The sequence below is a fragment of the Lissotriton helveticus genome, unplaced genomic scaffold, assembly GCF_964261635.1.
Source record: "Lissotriton helveticus unplaced genomic scaffold, aLisHel1.1 SCAFFOLD_742, whole genome shotgun sequence".
Taxonomy (NCBI): domain Eukaryota; kingdom Metazoa; phylum Chordata; class Amphibia; order Caudata; family Salamandridae; genus Lissotriton; species Lissotriton helveticus.
In genome coordinates, this window is record NW_027612007.1 from 202,053 (window position 1) to 222,456 (window position 20,404).

A 20,404-nucleotide genomic window follows, 5' to 3' on the forward strand; every position below is an offset into this window, starting at 1 on the left:
ACATGCTCTGGTGTGTGTGGCATGTCCTAATAGTGAATTACTGCCAAATTCGTTTTTCACTATTGTAAGGCTATCAGTTCCCTTTAGGCCAGATGGGCTGCTGGAATTATTACACTCTATAATCCCAGCACGCTCAGGGAACATGGTAGAAATTAATGTTTAGTATGCCTGAACTCAGAATAATAAAATACTTCTTTTAGTAAAGTTTATTTTAATATCCTGTGTTTGCAAATGCTACTTTTAGAAAGTTAGCATTTGCTTGCCTAACCATTTCAGTCCGCCTCTGCCCTTGTGTGTATCTGACTGTCTGGTGTGTGTGAGTGACAGGGCTGGGAGTTGACAGGTAGTGAATAGCAGGATGACACCTTAGTGGGAGGTGGGAGTTTCCTCTGAATGATGCATCAGGCTGTGCTCTGCCTCCACAATGCTGGCTCCGCCCCCCTGGGGAGCGGCTGATGTGCCTGCCCTCACACTGAATGCAGAAGCAGAAGTACCCACCACAAGTGCTCAGGGACTGGAGCAGTTATGCAGAGGCCCCCCTGGCCTGTAAGAACCAAAGAAACTGGGTATAAAAGTAAGAGCCCTGCTCCTTGTAAATTAGATCCAGTTTGCGCAAAGAAGAAGCTCTGCCTGAAGAGAAGGACCCTGGAAGCTGCATGGAGAAGTACTGCCTCTGACCCCAAGAGACTGGCCTGTGGTGGGTGCCTTGTTGCTGAAGGAGAGCAGGAGAAAGACTGAAAAGACTTTGCTTTATTTTTCAACTTGTGCCAAACTTTTACAAAGATCTCCAAGGGCTTGCTGTGGAACTTGCCCCCTGAACTGCGCCCCAGGAACAGTGGGCGCTACCCCCCCTGGAAGAGGAACGGCTGCTGAGGATTGTGTCCCTGCATCGCTGCCCCGGAAAGCTGAGTGCGCTTTGCCCCCATCGTGCCCTCTGACAAGCCTGCGCTGCCCCTGTCCTGCCAAGCACCGTGAGCTCCTGCCGCCGAGCCGCAGCTCGCACAGCAAAGGTCAGCGCCGCCTGACCCAAGCACCGTGACTGCCTCCCTGAGCCGAAGCTCTCAACGCAAAGCAGAGGACCCGTCCGGTCCAATCGCCACGATCTGCTGGCCCCCGCCCGTGGAAAGTACAGAAAAGACGGACCAGAAGCGTGGGCTCGCCTTCCGTGAGAAGCCCTGCTGTAAGCGATCATCCCATCTGCTGCACCCCTCTCCAGGACCCCAGGACTCTGCCCTTGTGAGCCTGTGTCCCCCCGGAGCACCGCCAGCCTGAAGGAAAGCGACCCCGTGGCCCCCGCGTCACCCCGCCCTCCAGGACAGCACCGCCCCGCTGGACGACAGCCTAGAGCCGTCCGCACCGAACCAACATCAAGAGCCAAGGTATTGTGCGCTGTGAATGGATGCGCAACGTTTTGCTGTGTCCCCGAGGCTGGCACGCCTCATAGTGCTCTTTTAAAACTGTTTGCTGCTGATGCCTGTTCGCTGGAGGCTGGTACGCCTCCCACTTCACTGTAGTGCCTCGTGGAGCGCTTCGCATCCAGTGCGCCACGGACTGTGTTTCCTGAGGCTGGTACGCCTCCCACTTCACTGTAGTGCCTCGTGGAGCGCTTCGCATCCAGTGCGCCACGTACTGTGTTTCCTGAGGCTGGTACGCCTTCCGCTTCACCCTGAGCCTGTGCGCGCTGTACTGAAGCTCGCCCGAGGCTGGTACGCCTCGTACTGCTGGGTTCAGTGTTCGCGTCGTACCCCGTCTCACGCGAGATGCGTGAGACTTGGTAGGGCCGTTTTGCCGTTATCGTACGGAGCGCACAGGAGCGCCCCAGAGGGCCCAGACCTTCAGCAAACAGTGAATTAAGTAGTACACAGTGCCTGGAGGGCCCGAAGTTGTCCTGAGAAGTAATCTCACCTTTTAAAAGAGACTGGACATTGTGAGGTTGTTTTAAGGAGTATTCAAACCTCTTTCAAGAAACTGTCCAGTGTGACATTAAGAACTGTGGCCACATTTTAAAGAGAGTGAAAGCATTCTAAAGTACTGTCCCTGCAATTCAAGAACGGTGGCCCATTTAAAGAGTAACTGGAACCACTTTTAAAAGTAAAAAGACTGTATTTACAAGGCACTGCTGGAAGAGTATATATGGTCTATTTACAAGTAACTGGAACCGCGATTAAATAACCAAGACTGTATTTACAAGCCTGCTGCTGAAAAGATATAAAGAGAATATATTTTTAAATAATACAGTTTGGTGTCATTGTGTGGTGGGTTGGTGGTGAAGGGTGTGATACTGCAAATGTTTAACCCAATGTGCCCCAGAGATTAGCCTAGACTGCTTGCGCCACACTACCTAGAGGGTAAGCAGAGGCTGTTCTTGAAGGTAACCCTTAGCCCTGACGTGGAAGAGAGGGTCCCTGCTTGTCGCCAGTGCTGCACTGCGCCAACCAGAGACTCCCCTTTCCAACAAAGGGCATGGGTATCTGCCTATTAGCGGTGACACAGGACGAGAAGGCCTGTGTGCCATACGATGAGGGCGTTTATCACAGGTCAGCTGGGCCGAAGAGGTAAACCTAACTACTGTGGAGTGGCTCCTAGAAACAGTCTTACTGGTTCCTGCCTTTACTCTCTCGTGCCCGAGTGCCCCAGTGCCTTTCTTAGTTTGTGTTTTTACATCTTAATGCTTCAGCGGGTGTCTGTCTGGTGCCTAAGACTCTATGAATTGATGTCTGATTGGTTCAGACGACTGCTATTCTGTGTGTATAGGAACAGTTGAGGCATTGCCTTCTCTCTTAATGTATGTAGGTTTTCAGGCTGCTTCTCTGGTGTGTTGACACGAGTGGCACAGGTTTCTTCACTGGGGTCTGTGCAAGAGTGGGTCTGTACTGAAGTGTTCACCATTGTTTATGCACCCAGGGCTGTGTCTCTAGATACGCTTTTCGGATTATTGTCCTACATCGACAGAGTAACGCATTGGTTTGGCGGTGCTTGAAAGTGCTTATCAGTCATTTCAGGTTGAGTGACTCCCAGAATAAAGGTACCTCCACAGGGTCTCGTCAGCCCAGTAACTCCAAGAATGAGCCAATCCTGGGGGCGCACCAGCACACATGCTCCACTCTCCTGGGTCTGTCTGATCCTTGTCTCCTCTTCTGACCTTGTGAGTGAGGAACAAGGTGCTCCGGTTATCCAGCCCTGGATCTTTCATATATTCACATGCTTGAATCATTCTGAGGAAGCACATGAATGGAATGGTCATCGACTGTGTCTTTCTCATCGATGGAATGGCCATCAGCGACTGTGCCTTTGTCATCGATGGAATGGGCATCAGCGACTGTGCCTTTCTCATCGATGGAATGGCCATCAGCGACTGTGCCATCAGCGACTGTGCCTTTCTCATCGATGGAATGGCCATCAGCGACTGTGCCATCAGCGACTGTGCCTTTCTCATCGATGGAATGGGCATCAGCGACTGTGCCATCAGCGACTGTGCCATTCTCATCGATGGAATGGGCATCAGCGACTGTGCCATCAGCGACACTGCCTTTCTCATCGATGGAATGGCCATCAGCGACTGTGCCATCAGCGACTGTGCCTTTCTCATCGATGGAATGGCCATCAGCGACACTGCCTTTCTCATCGATGGAATAGGCATCAGCGACTGTGCCATCAGCGACTGTGCCATCAGCGACTGTGCCTTTCTCATCGATGGAATGGGCATCAGCGACTGTGCCATCAGCGACTGTGCCATCAGCGACTGTGCCTTTCTCATCGATGGAATGGGCATCAGCGACTGTGCCATCAGCGACTGTGCCATCAGCGACTGTGCCTTTCTCATCGATGGAATGACCATCAGAGACTGTGCCGTTCTCATTGATGGAATGGCCATCAGCGACTTTGCCATCAGCGACTGTGCCATCAGCGACTGTGCCTTTCTCATCGATGGAATGGGCATCAGCGACTGTGCCATCAGCGACTGTGCCTTTCTCATCGATGGAATGGGCATCAGCGACTGTGCCATCAGCGACTGTGCCATTCTCATCGATGGAATGGGCATCAGCGACTGTGCCATCAGCGACACTGCCTTTCTCATCGATGGAATGGCCATCAGCGACTGTGCCATCAGCGACTGTGCCATCAGCGACTGTGCCTTTCTCATCGATGGAATAGCCATCAGCGACACTGCCTTTCTCATCGATGGAATGGGCATCAGCGACTGTGCCATCAGCGACTGTGCCTTTCTCATCGATGGAATGACCATCAGAGACTGTGCCGTTCTCATCGATGGAATGGCCATCAGCGACTTTGCCATCAGCGACTGTGCCTTTCTCATCGATGGAATGGGCATCAGCGACTGTGCCATCAGCGACTGTGCCTTTCTCATCGATGGAATGGGCATCAGCGACTGTGCCATCAGCGACTGTGCCATTCTCATCGATGGAATGGGCATCAGCGACTGTGCCATCAGCGACACTGCCTTTCTCATCGATGGAATGGCCATCAGCGACTGTGCCATCAGCGACTGTGCCATCAGCGACTGTGCCTTTCTCATTGATGGAATAGCCATCAGCGACACTGCCTTTCTCATCGATGGAATGGGCATCAGCGACTGTGCCATCAGCGACTGTGCCTTTCTCATCGATGGAATGGGCATCAGCGACTGTGCCATCAGCGACTGTGCCTTTCTCATCGATGGAATGGGCATCAGCAACTGTGCCGTCAGCGACTGTGCCATCAGCGACTGTGCCATCAGCGACTGTGCCTTTCTCATCGATGGAATGACCATCAGAGACTGTGCCGTTCTCATCGATGGAATGGCCATCAGCGACTTTGCCATCAGCGACTGTGCCATCAGCGACTGTGCCTTTCTCATCGATGGAATGGGCATCAGCGACTGTGCGATCAGCGACTGTGCCTTTCTCATCGATGGAATGACCATCAGAGACTGTGCCGTTCTCATCGATGGAATGGCCATCAGCGACTTTGCCATCAGCGACTGTGCCATCAGCGACTGTGCCTTTCTCATCGATGGAATGGCCATCAGCGACTTTGCCATCAGCGACTGTGCCATCAGCGACTGTGCCTTTGTCATCGATGGAATGGGCATCAGCGACTGTGCCTTTGTCATCGATGGAATGGGCATCAGCGACTGTGCCTTTCTCATCGATGGAATGGCCATCAGCGACTGTGCCATCAGCGACTGTGCCTTTCTCATCGATGGAATGGGCATCAGCGACTGTGCCTTTCTCATCGATGGAATGGGGATCAGCGACTGTGCCATCAGCGACTGTGCCATCAGCGACTGTGCCATCAGCGACTGTGCCTTTCTCATCGATGGAATGGGCATCAGCGACTGTGCCATCAGCGACACTGCCTTTCTCATCGATGGAATGGCCATCAGCGACACTGCCTTTCTCATCGATGGAATGGGCATCAGCGACTGTGCCATCAGCGACTGTGCCTTTCTCATCGATGGAATGGCCATCAGCGACTGTGCCATCAGCGACTGTGCCTTTCTCATCGATGGAATGGCCATCAGCGACTGCCTTTCTCATCGATGGAATGGCCATCAGCGACTGTGCCTTTCTTATCGATGGAATGGCCATCAGCGACTGTGCCTTTCTTATCGATGGAATGGCCATCAGCGACTGTGCCTTTCTCATCGATGGAATGACCATCAGACTGTGCCGTTCTCATCGATGGAATGGCCATCAGCGACTTTGCCATCAGCGACTGTGCCATCAGCGACTGTGCCTTTCTCATCGATGGAATGGCCATCAGCGACTTTGCCATCAGCGACTGTGCCATCAGCGACTGTGCCTTTCTCATCGATGGAATGGGCATCAGCGACTGTGCCTTTCTCATCGATGGAATGGCCATCAGCGACTGTGCCATCAGCGACTGTGCCTTTCTCATCGATGGAATGGGCATCAGCGACTGTGCCGTTCTCATTGACAGTGGAGGTTTGGTTGCTAAGGACTTGGGCAGTGAGTCTGACTGGATGCGTGCGTGAAACACTAGATTTTCCAAACCGTTTTTTGCCCAGGTTGGTCTTTGTCATTTTTTTTAGAAAGACTTTGAGTGATGGTTGGAGGAGGTGTCTTTTACCTTCGTGAGGTGCTTGAAGGGGGCATTTTTCCCAATCTTCCCCAGAGGAGTGAGCATCTCCTTTAGAAGGAGGTATTTCCAACCTTCTTAAGCATCGCACAAGACGGGTGATCTAGGCGTTGCAGCGAGACGCTTTGACTGGGATAAAGGCTAAGCCTTGTCTGATCATTCGATGCCTCAGTGTGGATCTGTTGTCCGCCGTGCGACCAGGATTTGATGAGAGCTTTTTTTCCTCCTTAGCCACAGTGGCAGCTGGCGACCGGTCCCCCTAAACCAGTACTAAGCCGAACTTACCCTAAAAGCCACTCAGAATGATGAAACTTGAAGATGTGGCTGACGGAAGTCCAGGGAGGACTGAAAGTGACAAATGACAGGTCAAACATGTTAAAGCAGAGGCTTCCTGCCACATGAGGCGCGGTAGACATCAGAGCTAGGGTGGCCCCTAGGGGGAGTAAGAGAGCTCCACACTTCAAACCCATTGGCTGAAGTTTGGGTTGTTTTTAATGAGGACCGGCTACTAAATAAACATGTTGTTGAGGCCTATGGCCATCTTAAAACTGTTCACTGCTATTTAAGGTTGCAGAGGACACCCAGCCTGACGAAGGGTAATGATTTAATGATGATATGAAAGAAGTCAACGCTAAGGAACTGAAGTGACGAGTCACTCATTTTTCCCTCTGTGGCGTTTTGTGTGTGAGCGCATCCTGTCTCGTTTTCTTTGGTACCCGAGTGGCTCGGGTCTCATCTGGGGTTCTGCTCTTTTCCTCTCCTCTCCTCTTTCCTTTCCTCTCCTTGTTTTCTCGCTTTTCCTCTCCTCTCTCCTCAGTCTCTTTAGAAGCAGCTCAGGTTTCCTCCGTTGTGTTTACGTTCAGGTGGCTCAGGAATCCCCTGGCACTGGTGGTTGTCTGGATTCCCTGACTCTGCACCCTGTCAGTATGTTCCTGCAAATGTCTGTATTTAGAGGCTTCGTCTCCTCCATTTTCTGGTAAATGGGATCTTTTTTTCTTTTTACAGATGTCTAGTATGAGTGAGATGAAGGGCTACTCTCAAGCCGTCACTGGAGTAAGTTCCCTTTTATTCTATACATCTGCGTTCTCCATTTCTTGAGTTTATCTAAAACGTGCTAGTTCTTCCTCTCCTCACCGTCTGGTCACTGTTCCTACATCAAGAAATTGTATTCAATTAGAAACCACATTAGATCCACCTTGCTCATCTAGTATGGCAGGTTCGTGCACATATACTCAATAGAGCAGTGATTAGCTGTAGTGGAAAGCTGTTGGGTAGAGCCGGGGCACATGGGATAGCTGCATTGGTTTGTGCAGGGCTTGTGTCTGTGCTGCATTGGGTTGTGCAGGGCTTGCGTCTGTGCTGCATTGGGTTGTGCAGGGCTTGTATCTGTGCTGCATTTAGTTGAGCAGGACCGATCTGTGCTGTATTAGTTGTACAGGGCTTGATGTCTGTTACATTTTGGGGTGTGTAAGGGGGACATTTTGAGTTCATAGGTGATGGTACTTTTTAAAGCTGGCTTTAAAGATGTGGTTGGTTTTGAGGTTGGTGTGGATTGTGTGTTGGATGCCTGTGAGTTATTCTTGGTTGGTGATATGGACTTGGAAGACAGCGCAGGTTTAAAATGTGGAGGTGACGTATGTGTTAGGAGTGTGGGGTTTGGCACCTTGTGAGTTGAAATTTGGGGTAGATGCTGTGGCCAAGGAAAGGTTGATGCTTGCGGGTAAGAATGGAGCAGTGTTCCGTTTTTGGGATTATTGGGTCCAGTTAGAAGTTAGAAGGCTTCCGGTCTGAAGGTGCGGGTGGTTGTAATGTAGAGGGTTGCTTTAAATATGGTGAAAGCTTGTTATACATGCCATGCAAGCGAAAAGCCTTCAGAGTGAGGCTGGGGTTGCCTATTATGAGAATTGTTGATTCATAATTTTTTGAAATGGTGTTTCCATCCTCGGAAAGGGTAATCAGAAAGTACATTGGCAATACGAACGCAAAAAAGAGTAGGTAAAACAAACTGCAGTCTGTACTTTCAGGACCGCTTCATGCTGCAATGAAAGTTGTTTTCGAGGCATGTGTGCTGTAGATACACATGCTTTACATACTCCTGCCATCTAGTGTTCCGGATGTTTGCAGGTTTTTTTCTTCGAAGAAGGCTTTCCAGCAACAAGGTAAGGTGACTTCTTCTTTCGGTGGGAATGGCAATCTACTCCATTGTTAGATTGTTTTTTCAGCCATCGGGTTCGGACGTGTATTGTTGTGCTCCGGTTGGAAACCATTCTTCGGGTTCCCCTTGGTGCGCAATCCACTCTACCCGTGACGGTATTGTTTCGTACGTGTTTCTTCTCCGACTATTGCTTCGGTCAGCGAATCCTTCAGTTTCGATCAATCCTTTCGTGAGCGGCCTTCGAGAGTGACCATGCCGGTTCAGTCTTCTGTCGATGGTATGGACTTCGTTTAAATTCAAATTCTGCCCTCGGTGCCATGCCTAGTACCTTCGCAGTGACTCAAAGTGTGTAATTTGTGCTAGTCTCCGGAGCACAAAGACGACTGTGAAGCTTGTAAATCGTTTTGGTCCAAAAAGACTCTTCGGGATCGACACTTGACATCGTGAAATGCAATGTCAGACTATTCAACACACTCCGGATATCATCGGTGAAGAATCCGAGCATGAAGATGTTGTAGCGGCAGAAGGAGGAGAGGCCATCTCTTTTCCAGAGTCTGATTCGGTACTCGAGATAGACAAGGAGTCTGGAGACGTGCCTCCGGGTCAGGATGCCATGATTACCAATGAGCCCATACTCAAAACACCTTTTTTCGGCACCACCTCTGCCTTCTGGGCAAGGTCAGCACCGAGACGATGTTTCTGATGCCCCACCTTCCAGCTCGGCACCGAAACAGTTAGTCAAGCCTGTCGGTTCTGGACTAAGTCGACCGAAATCCTCTTCAGATCCGAAATCTTCCAGTTCAAATCCGGTTCAGAGATGAAATCCTCCACGACGAAAAGGAAGCATGTTTCAGAACCAAAATCTTCCGCTTCTAAAAGCAAGTCCTCGATGACCAGCTCACCGTCTCCCTCGGCAGATCCGCACCCACCGATACAGATGACGACCCAACCACTGCCACCAGTGCCCTACACAAATGTATCACCAACTGCGCCAGCACCATCGCCCCCTCTCAAGAAAACCTCTAACCCCCATGCCCAGTAAGCCTGCTGGTTCTGCACTGAACTTAAAGAATCTAGACAAACCTGCAGATGCCTCGAAGCAATGGACAGCCAGACCACCGATATGCCACCCTCTCTGGACCTCTGCGACACTCTGTGCCTTCTTCCGTCTCAAAAGCAAGACCTTCTACGACAACTTCAACAGCCCGCATGCAGAACCCACAGCCGCCACCTCTTACAACGTACAGCTGATACTTGACAGCTGAACCTCCCTCAGCATTGAAGACACCCTGAAGGCTATCAAGTCAACCCACTACGTGGCCCCTACAGACCCCTGCCCCGTCCACATCTACCACAGAGCTGCAGACCTTATCGCCCCGCGCTTCAGCAAATCATCAACCGCTTCTTCGAGACTGACTCCTTCCCCGACGGCTGGAAACACGCAAAGATCAACCCCCTCCTGAAAAAATCCTTGGTGGACCCCTCCGACCTAAAGAACTACAGACCGATCTCTTTACTCCCGTACCCGGCAAAAGTCATGGAAAAAGCCATCAACAGTCAACTCGCCTCCTTCATGGAAGAAAACCACATTCTCGACTCCTCCCAGTCAGGCTTCAGGAAGGAACCACACCATTGAAACAGCCCTTCTCGCTGCAACAGACTACATCCGCTCACTCCTCGACAGAAGAGAGACTGGCCCTCGTCCTCCTGGACCGCTCCACAGTCTTCGACTCTGGCTCTCATCGTACCCAGGCCCACAGACTACACAATGTGGGTTTCCGAAACAAGGCCTTCGACTGGATCCGCTCCTTCCTCTCCAGCAGAACGCAGAGATTCAGAATCCCCCCCCCCCTCCACCCCCCATTTCCTCTCAGGACACACACCGACCACCTGCGGAGTACCCTCAAGGATCTTCCATCAGTCTGACCCTGTTCAACATCTGCATAGCACCACTCACATCCATAGTCTGATCACATGGACTCCACATCGTATCATACGCTGACGACACCCAATTCATCCTCTCCCTACCCAACGAACCCAACATCTCCAAAAAAGTTCCAAGAAGGAATGGAAGCAGTAGCCAGGTGGATGAAGAACAGCTGCCTACAATTGAACACAGAAAAAAATGAAGTACTCATCATGGGCCCACACCTTGATGCCTGGAGCGACACCTGTTGGCCGCCCCGCCCTCGGGAACCCACCATCCCCCACAGACGCAACCTTTGAATCATCCTGGACTCCGAACTCAAAATGGACCGCCAGATTAATGCGGTCACCTCCTCCTGCTACCACTCCCTCTGCCGCCTCAGAACAACCTTCAACTGGATTCCCCTCGAACATAGGAAAACAGTCACCCACGCCCTCATCAGCAGACTGGTCTACAGCAACGCACTCTACGCCGGGGCCAACAAGAACCTTACCCAAAAGCTCCAGAACATCCAAAATGCTGCCGCCAGACTAGTCCTCAACCTACCACGCCACCAACACCTACGGACACTATACTGGCTCCCTGTCGAGAAGAGAATCCTCTTCAAGCTCCTCACCCACAAAGCCCTCCCAACACCAGACCAGCTTAAATGAACCACCGCCTCTCGTTCCATGCACCCCAAAGATCCCTTGGCTCGGCCCAGCTCTCTTGCGACGGCACCCTGCGTCAAAAAGACAAGAACAGAGGGACGCCTCTTCTCTTTACTCGCGGCCAAGGCATGTTACACCCTCCTTCTCCAACTCCGTCACACCTACACTCACTAAGTTCATGAAGGGACTCAAGACCTGGCTATTTGCTGATGCACCGTAACATCCTGGAGACGCTTGTACCCCCCTGCCCCCTCCCCGCACCTTGAGACCCTTTTTGGGTGAGTCGTGCTCTTTATGAACCCCTGATTGATTCATTAAAGTCCATGCTGGCATCAAATCCTTTGGTGCTGAAATCAAGACTGCAGCTTTGAACCTTCTGACTCTAACTTGGACATTGTTCATCCCAAACTAGATCCCAAACAAAAGAAAATGTATATCCTGATACAGGACATATTCATGCTAAATCTCCAGTTAAACTCAAGCTTCCTTCTGAGGACTCTCACTATAATATTCCTTTAATCCTTTTGGTTCTTTTTAGAGGGGAGAGTCTAAAACCACACCCTTGGACCCAAAATGCTTCCTCTTATAAAACCAATACCCAATTGTGTCCCTGTAGAGGTTTCTATAGAGGGAGGGTATAGCGGAAACCATTCCAAAGGTAGAGGTACGGGCGCCCCCCCGTAACACCCCTTCCCCCAACAAACTGTGATTTGCCCACACTTCCCCCCGATCACTTAACACCTGTCGGGGTAAGACTTCAACAGTTTCGCCCCATTTGGCGATCCATAACAACCTACAAATGGGTGATCGTCATCCGTCATGGTGATTGCGCGGCGCTTACCACCAATCCTACAAACATCCCACCTCGCACTTGCAAACTGTTGTCAGACCACTTAAAGTTACTCAAATAAGAGGTGCAATCCCTCTTAAAGAAAGGAGCCATAGAACCAGTTCCGTTACCATACCAAGGTTCAGGGATTTATTCTCTATATTTCCTAATTCCCAAAAAGGACGGCTCTTTAAGACCCATTCTGGATCTCAGTGTGAAACCAGTACATACACTCAGAACATTTTCATGTGGCAACACTTCAACAGGTGCTTCCGCTTCTAAAGCAAGGCGATATTATGTCCACACTGGAGGAGTGTGGCTCACTGATTAGAGCGGCAGACCCTGATGCAGAGGTCTGGCCCGGGACCAGGGTTCAATTCCCGTCGCGGCAGGGTCTTGAGCTCAAATGTCCGCGAACCCGATAGTTCTTGGCACGGTGCCTACTCTAATCATGGGTCCCACTCTGCAACTCTGGGCAATAGCTTGCTTAGTCTCCACACCGGCCCTAATCGCTAAGGATGCCTGGCTTCACCAGGGGGGTGCCCAGGAGTTGGGCGCCTCACAGGAACAGGCCAGGACGGGTTCCTCAGCGGTTTATTCAGCGCGGGGACACACTGGTAAGTGTAACCATGCGCTTTATAAGCTTCAGAATTACAATTAATTACAATTACTTACGACTCATATTTTCACATTCCTGTACATCCAGGTCATTGCACATTCCTTTGATTTGTGATATCAGGCAAACACTAGCAGTTCAAAGTACTCCCAATGCGGAGTAACTACTGCCCCAAGAGTATTCATCAAATGTCTAACAGAAGTGGCAGCTCATCTCAGAAGACAGCAGATCCACGTCCTCCTGTACCTAGACGACTGGCTCATCATAGCCGGCACACACCAAAAGTGTCAACCACACACTCGGGTCTCGCTGGACGTACTCTCCCGGTTGGGCTTCACAGTAAACGCATCAAAGTCTCACCTGCAGCCTTCACAGACATAAGCTTATCTGGAAGCCACTCGACACTCAAAAAGCTCTACTCTCCCAATGAAGCCAGAATTCGCAATATTCAAGCTCTGTTACTTCAGTTTCAGGCCAACCAAAACTTACCAGCTAGAACCTTCATGCAATTGCAAGGGATGGTGGCATGATGCATAGCAATAGTGCCTCGTAAGACTACACCTGCGTCCCCGACAAGAATGCTTAGCACGTCAGTGGAATCAATCAGTGTCAATTGACTGATCTAGTGTTGGTGGACAGCTGCACCAATCGCTCTCTGCAGTGGCGGAATCCGCACAATTTATCATCATCATCCAAGCTTTATTTCAATAAATATAATATCATAAAAGCACATTTCAAATATAAAACACAATACATTGACAATACATTTTTCTTAAAAAGTTGCTTATAAAAACCTTTGGTATTACAATAAATAAAGTATTAAACTTTATCAGCTTTGTGAATATTTGAGCATATAAAAAAGATACAGCTAACCTGTATCTCATCAAATAGCCTTCAGCTTAATCAACCAAGCCCAACTAAGAAATGTGGCCACCTCACACACTAAGGTTGTACTAATGTCAGCCTTAAGTATTCTAAGTGGAGAGGAATGATCCCTGGTTCCAAGCAACAGACACACAGGTTTGAGCCATTTCTGTCTGGGTTTTACATAGGCTTGGCATACAAAGAAGACGTGAGCAATGTTTTCAGTAACACCTTCACAGGTTGGGCAATCAGGAGAAGTTTGATACGGTGGCTTCAACTTACAGGTACGATCGCGAAGGGGGGAGTGTTCCCATCCTGAACTGGATAAAAAGAGACCTGTCTCTGGGTTTCTTAATAAAGTCTAAATAGGGCTCCAGGCGAGGCTTTGACTTGTGCTCTCGGAATGCCTCAGTCAGCCTACCTAGGTTTGGGTCCCTCTGCTCGTGATCATCAACCCATGCCCAATAAGCTCGCTTAGTTTCAGTTTTGGACAGCGAGGCTCCCGGCCAGTAGCAAGGCCCGTTTCCAGTAAAACCTTCTTTATATTAGATATCCAACTAATTTTATGGGCTCCATGAAGGTTCATAACCTCTCTTAAACTGTCAGCATAGCTTGAGAGCTCGGGGGTACCCCATAACCGAGCCCAATATAAGAGAGTGCGTAGGGTAACTAGGTCCTTAATGGAGCGACGACCCTGGTCACTCAAGAGCGGTTTGGTAGGAGTACCCCTCGGGAGCGATACAAGCTCCCTAAAAAACTTGTTCTCTGTGATGACTAAAGCATCAACACATTCAAAGCCCCAGAGCTCTGCACCGTAAAGGGCACAGCCTACAGCTTTAGCAGCGTAGATATCCAGAGCAGGAGCAATGGGTTTAGAAGTGGATGCTCGATGTTCCCTCCCTAGTACTCCAACTACCCTCTTATGGCTTAGCGCCATTTTGTCAATATGTGGCTGCCATTTAAGCTTGTCCGAAATTCTAATTCCCAAGTAGTCGAACTCCTTTACACGTTCCAGAGACACCCCATCAAGAAATAAGGTGGATCTAGGAGATCTACTCGGGTTAAAATAAAGAAGCTTAGTTTTCGATGTGTTTATGGCAAGGCCCCTGAGCTTGCAAAACAAACAGAAGCGGTCCAGCAGCTTCTGTAATCCTGCGGGAGTTTTTGATACCAACAACGTATCATCCGTGAAGAGTAGTGCGGGGACTTAATCACCTGCCAAGACCGGGGCATCAGCATTAATTTCAAGCAAAAAGGAAACTACGCCATTCACAAATAACGTGAAAAGTGTCGGGGCCAGGACGCAACCCTGGCGTACCCCTCTATTCACAGGGATTTTATCAGTTTTTTGCTCCTGTGATCCCCATCTAATACGGGCATAAGTTCCATCATGCATACAAGCTAGGAGATTCAGAATGGGTAAGGGAATCCCCATTTCCTCCAGGACTAGCCATAGGCGGTCTCGGGGGACCAAGTCAAAGGCGGTCTTCAGGTCAATAAATGCCAAATAAAGACCGCCCTTGCCAATGGTAACCACCTTCCAATGTAAGAGGACCAACCTAAATGCCTGGTCTATCATGCTTGTACAAGCCCTGAAGCCCGCCTGAAAAGGTGAAATAATACTGTTCTCATCGGCCCAGGAAAGAATCCTCTCCAGGAGTACCCTGCCAACCAATTTCTGCCCCGCATCAATAAGACTTATTGGACGGTAGTTGGAAAGGTCCCCCCTGGAGCCCTTCTTGTATATAGGGATCACTTCGGCCGCCTTCCATGAGTTCGGGACAGGTGAGCCTTCTAGCAAAGCATTCGTGAGAGTTTCGAAGTAAGAGGCCCAACCTTCAGGGTTGGCCTTAAAAAGGTCGCCTGGTACACCATGCTGTCCCGCGGCTTTAGCAGATACAATCTTGGTTAATGCAGCCATCACCTCTTTCTTATCTACTTTAATAAATGCAACCTGACCAGAATCAGTAACCATGGCACAGTAAGAGGGCCCTGGAGTACCGGGCTGGTCATCGCCCCCATAGAGTATCCTAAAATGCTCAAACAATTCCCTATCTGTTATGTGATTGGGGGTTTGATCCGGGTCACAGCCGTTGGATCTTCTGACTAGGGCCCAAAATAGTTCTCCATTCTTAGCTTTACTAGCAGCTCTAAGACTGTCCCAATGCGACTCTTCCCACTCCTTTTTAGCTGTTGTGATAGCTTGTTTGTAGTGTAATCTGGCCAAACCGAACAGCAACTGGGTTACCAGATTTAATAGCATTAATCAGGCTATTCTTCCTCCTTCTACAATTGCCATCAAACCACTTCTGCTCTGGCTTGACAATCATCGGGCTCTTCTTACCAGGAACTGTAAACAGTTTACCAATCTGGCTTATAGTGTCAGTATAAATTGTTTCAGCTGCCACAGGCTCAACCACGTCCTTACATGCTGCAGAACGCCTTAAAGACTGCTCACTAAGGATTCCTTCCAAAGCACTTAATGTGGTTTCCTCCATAATAAACTTTGGCCACTTAAGAAACCTATTGCAATTGGATGGTACAACTGTCTTAGTTATTAATTTCCCACTAATGGAGAGACTATACTCCTTCCTCTGCCATGGATCCACCATGGTGAGGGACAAGGGGTTATGATCACTATCTAATGATGGTATAATGACCATATCCACCACTGACTTCCATGCCCTCCTATCCACCATTATGTAGTCAATTCTACTTTCACACGATACTCTATTATATGTATCAGCCCCCTAAGCATCGGAGATAGTACGCCCATTTACAGCTCTTAGTCCTTATTCAATCATTAGGGCGTTCAATTGGATAACAACTGGTGACCATCTCCTCACGGGCATAAGCGAGAGAGACGGAATGCCCCATCGGGCATCTTGCAATTGCAAGGGACGATAGCGTCATGCATAGCAATAGTGCCTCGTAAGACTACACATGCGTCCCCTACAAGAATGCTTAGCACGACAGTGGAATCAATCACAGGGTCAATTGACAGATCTAGTGTTGGTGGACGGCTGCACCAATCGCTCTCTGCAGTGGCGGAATCCGCACAATTTATCAAAAGGGTGGCCTTTCATCGACCCTGTTCCACAGATTGTGCTAATAGCAGACACAGCGCTATCATGTTGGGGTGCCCATCTCCAAGATTATACAATCCAGGGTCTCTAGGACACCAAGCACAAACATCTACACATCAACTATCTAAGGGCTTCTAGCAGTGTTTCTAGCGCTCAAAGCTTTTCAATCTCACTTCAAAGGCAAAGTTGTCTTAGTCCGCATGGACAACATGATAGCTATGTACTATATACTATAACCTGTGGGGTGGCAGGGGGACACTCTCCCCAACTGTCACACCTCTCTCAGACAATTTGGAGCTGGGCAATCCATCACAGAATTAATCTCCTGTCAGAACACCTTCCAGGGGTGAACAATTAGATAACTGACCTCCTCAGCAGGAGACAGCAGACAGCAAATACTAGAGTGAGGATTCACCCCCCGTGTTCTCCTTCCATATTTTCACGAATGCCCAAACTTCGCCTCCAGGTCCCCACACCCTCTCCAAAGGCAATGCCCAGCGGGTGAACTGAGGAGGGATATTTGCCTACGCTTTTCCGCCTCTCCCACTCCTTCCATTTCGGAAGCTTAGGCAAACATCACTCACACTCACACTGATTCTAGTGGCCCCCACATAGGCTCGTCAGCCTTGGTTCACCACACTCTTAGAGCGCTCAGTGGTTCCACATCAAAAGCTGCATCTGAACTCCAGCCTCCTCACACAGAGCCATGGAGAAATCCGGCACCCAAACTCCAAGGAGCTCAATCTAGCGATTTGGCTCCTGAAATCAGAGTTTGGATATTTAAATCTGCCACCAGACTGCATGCATATCTTAGAAGAAACAAGAAAGCCAACCTCCAGAGCTTTTTAGCAGCAAAATGAAAACCTTTTGTGATAACAAAATTAACCCATTAGATTCTTCCTTTCAAAACATTAGTTACCTTCTGCATCTGCAATGTTCTATTCTAGCTTATCTGCTATTAGATTGCACCTTGCAGCAGTCGTTGCATATTTGCAAAAACAGACTGCATTTATCCTTGTTCAAAGTTCCTGTGATTAAAGCCTTTATGGAAGCACACTTCCACCCAGAATACCTGCGGCACTGGTGTGGAATCTTAACATTGTACTAACAAGACTCGTGGGTTCACCCTTTGAGCCTTTACACAAATGTCCTTTGTGGTTGCTTTCATGGAAGGTTGCCTTCCTCATTGCAATCACTTCATTAAGGAGAGTTGTTGAGCTACAGGCATTAAGATTAGAAGGACCCTTCTTTCAGCTTCATAAAGATAGGGTCGTTCTTCGCACCAGTCCTAAATTTTTCCCTAAAGATGTTTCTGCTTTTCACGTTAACCAATCAGGTGACTTACCTGTGTTCTTCCCTCAACCGGATTATGTAGCAGAGAGCTCTTCACACACTGGATGTCAGAAGTAGCGTTATTGTATCAGATTAACTTTTTGTTGCATTTGCTCCACCTCACAAAGGCAATCTTCTCTCTAAATCAGGCATTTCCAGATGAATTGTTAAATGCATTTAAACCTGCTGTGTAAAAGCTAAATGAACTTCATACCCCCTAGAGCGCATTCGCATTCCTCTGGCAAAATAGGGGCATCTGTGGCCTTTTTAGGTAACATTCCTACAGCTGACATATGTGAAGCATCAACATGCTCTACACCACACTCCTTTACCAAACACTAGTGTGTGGATGTACGAGCACATCGACAATCCAATGTAGGCCCGGCAGTGCTAAAGATGCTTTTTCAGACAACTGCAACATCTGCTGGTTGGCCACCGCTTTGGGAGAATGCTGCTATGTAGTCTGTGCAAAGCATGTGTATCTACAGCACGCATGCCTCGAACAGATTGGACTTACCCAGTTAGCATTTGTTCTTGGCATGTAGAGCTATGTATTGACATGCGCCCACCCTCCTCCTGGACACCTTTAGTTGTTGCAGTTCTCATTGTTTACATTATCTGCGCATGGACATATACTATACTCACTCCATTCTCACACTCTTGCGGGAAAACAATCTAGCAATGCGCATTATCGCCGAAAGGAGAAGTCCCCTTACCTCGTGACTGGAAAGACGACTTCAAAGAAAAACAACTTGCAAACATCCAGACTCAACACTAGATGGCAGGAGTATGCAAAGCATGTGAATCTACAGGTCTACACGCCAAGAACAGATGCATACTGGGTAAGTAACCTAATCCTTAAATTGGTACAAATACAGTTGGTGTGGCTGATGCCTGTGAACAGGCAGCATTCGTTTACAATGATTCTAAACTGCGGGTACTCTGTAGAATATTTAAAACTGGTGCAGCATCAGTAGAGAAAAATGTTATACGAGATTAAGTTCAGTTACTAAATGGATTTCACGATGGTCATTTTTAGTGCGGATAAGATGGCCCGCAAGTTTGTTTTTATCACAAACTTTTCAGTAAATTCCATTTTTGAGAATGACCTGTTCAAATACTGTATCTGTGAATTGTAGTTTAACGATGGGAGACAGTCCTCATCCCCACTTACCCTATGTCCCCTCACACCTTCATCCTTTGTTGCCCGATCATCGTTAATTCACAAACCATATACTGCCCACTTGAGCTCCTTTTCCTTTCTGATGCATTTGAACTGCAGCAGCTGTCTGCTGTCATTTAAGTGGGGGTTGGTCAAGTAGTGTTCTGGAGCATGGTGGTCTGCTCGCCCGCATTGCTTCGGGTTTTTTCATTTCCCACTTCTATAGGACAGGCTTCTTGTTTTTAAATTTTCAACTTGAGCTCTCTTGGGGAAATGCAGGGACTCTGGTGAAAGACCCTCTGCCCCCCTCTGATCCTTAGCTGGCTTTGTTTTGAATATGTTAAGTAAGACCAGACTGGTAGGAATGTCTGCCTTGGGGCATGAGGCATCAACCCAGATTGGTGTTTTTTATGTTGCAGTGCTTTACTGGGATGGGATGAGTTTGGCCTGGTGCTTGTGGGTGAAGGGAGGGTGAGGGTGGTAGAACTTCAGTGCCTGTAAAGAACTGGTGAGGTTGTTAGGATTACATTTTTGGAGCGAGGTCAGGGTTTAGACCTTTTGTGGGAGGCTTGGAGTATTCAGAAGTAGCTGAGGGAGTCTGACCTGGAGGAGCTTTAGTTGCAGAATGTCCCGAGAGGTTTGGGGATGCGGTACACGGAGCGTATTGGTAAATGTGAGTGAATGGGGAGGATGAACTTGTCAACATCTAGATACAGTACCTCCCAGTGAGTTGAAGCAGGGAACTTGTGAGGATACACTGTTTGCTTGTATTTAATTAACTTTTCTTTCACTTTCAGTTCTTCGCCAGTATGCTGACATATCCATTTGTTCTGGTCTCCAACCTCATGGCCGTCAACAACAGTGGGTGCGTAATGAGAGAGACACTAAGCGATAGCCTGTCATTGCTGATACTATTTTGTTTAGAGTAGAGGTAGCTTTCATTGTGGAGCGGCATGAGCTGGTGTTCTCCCGCGCGAAATGTTCCCCATTCTTAACTCTGACACTGATTTCTTGTTGGTGGGAAGTCCCAGTACATTTATGTACATATTCCCAGTTTCCTTTATTTTATGCGCCTGAATTTTGCTTCCCCTTTAAGGCAAGGTGTCAGACCACTTGCCATGAAAGCGAGGGGGTGTATGTGCACAACACTGCCTTCCTTCCTCCCTCACAGAGTAGTTCTTCCTGTTCTTGGTCACTGAAGGAACTGCGTGTTTGCCTCCTGATTGAGCACTTTTTTTTATTGGAGCAACAGAAGCCATTTCCCCACTTTGTCCTCCCTAGGCCCTGATCAGCTGTGAAGCTGCGTACTCCAGGCTTCAGTTAATGCAGGTCCCGCAGACTCGTATTTCGTATGGAAATGGATTCTTGCAAGCGCTAATTGGTGCTTGGTAGAGACCCACTGAATGGCCACGTTTATCTGTTACCGATCCACATTGGGTTTCAAAGCTGCTTCCAACTGTGGCAAAAAGCGAACAGTTTACAGTTATCTACCTGGCTCCCGAGTTTGAGACTTTTTTTCATGACCCTTCAGAGTATGAAGTCTTTTCTCCAGCGTACAGTGGTATTTTTTTGCAGGTGTAGTCAGTATTTTAATCTTTGCCTTTCTTTTTGTTGTATTGCATGTTGAATTGCAGCTGCCTAAGTATAGGTTGTACTGTGTGAGGCAAGTGTGTGTTGCACA

General features: G+C 48.8%; 1 protein-coding gene across 2 annotated transcripts in view; it reads left to right on the top strand.

Moving 5' to 3' along the window:
• MTCH2 (mitochondrial carrier 2) overlaps positions 1–20,404 on the top strand; it is a 141,506-nt gene that overhangs the window by 90,241 nt on the left and 30,861 nt on the right. For both annotated transcript variants that reach the window (XM_078673133.1, XM_078673134.1), the window contains exons 10-11: positions 7,108–7,155; positions 19,521–19,588. In XM_078673133.1, the coding sequence (XP_078529259.1) occupies positions 7,108–7,155; positions 19,521–19,588 (116 nt within the window). The remainder of the gene's footprint in view (positions 1–7,107; positions 7,156–19,520; positions 19,589–20,404) is intronic.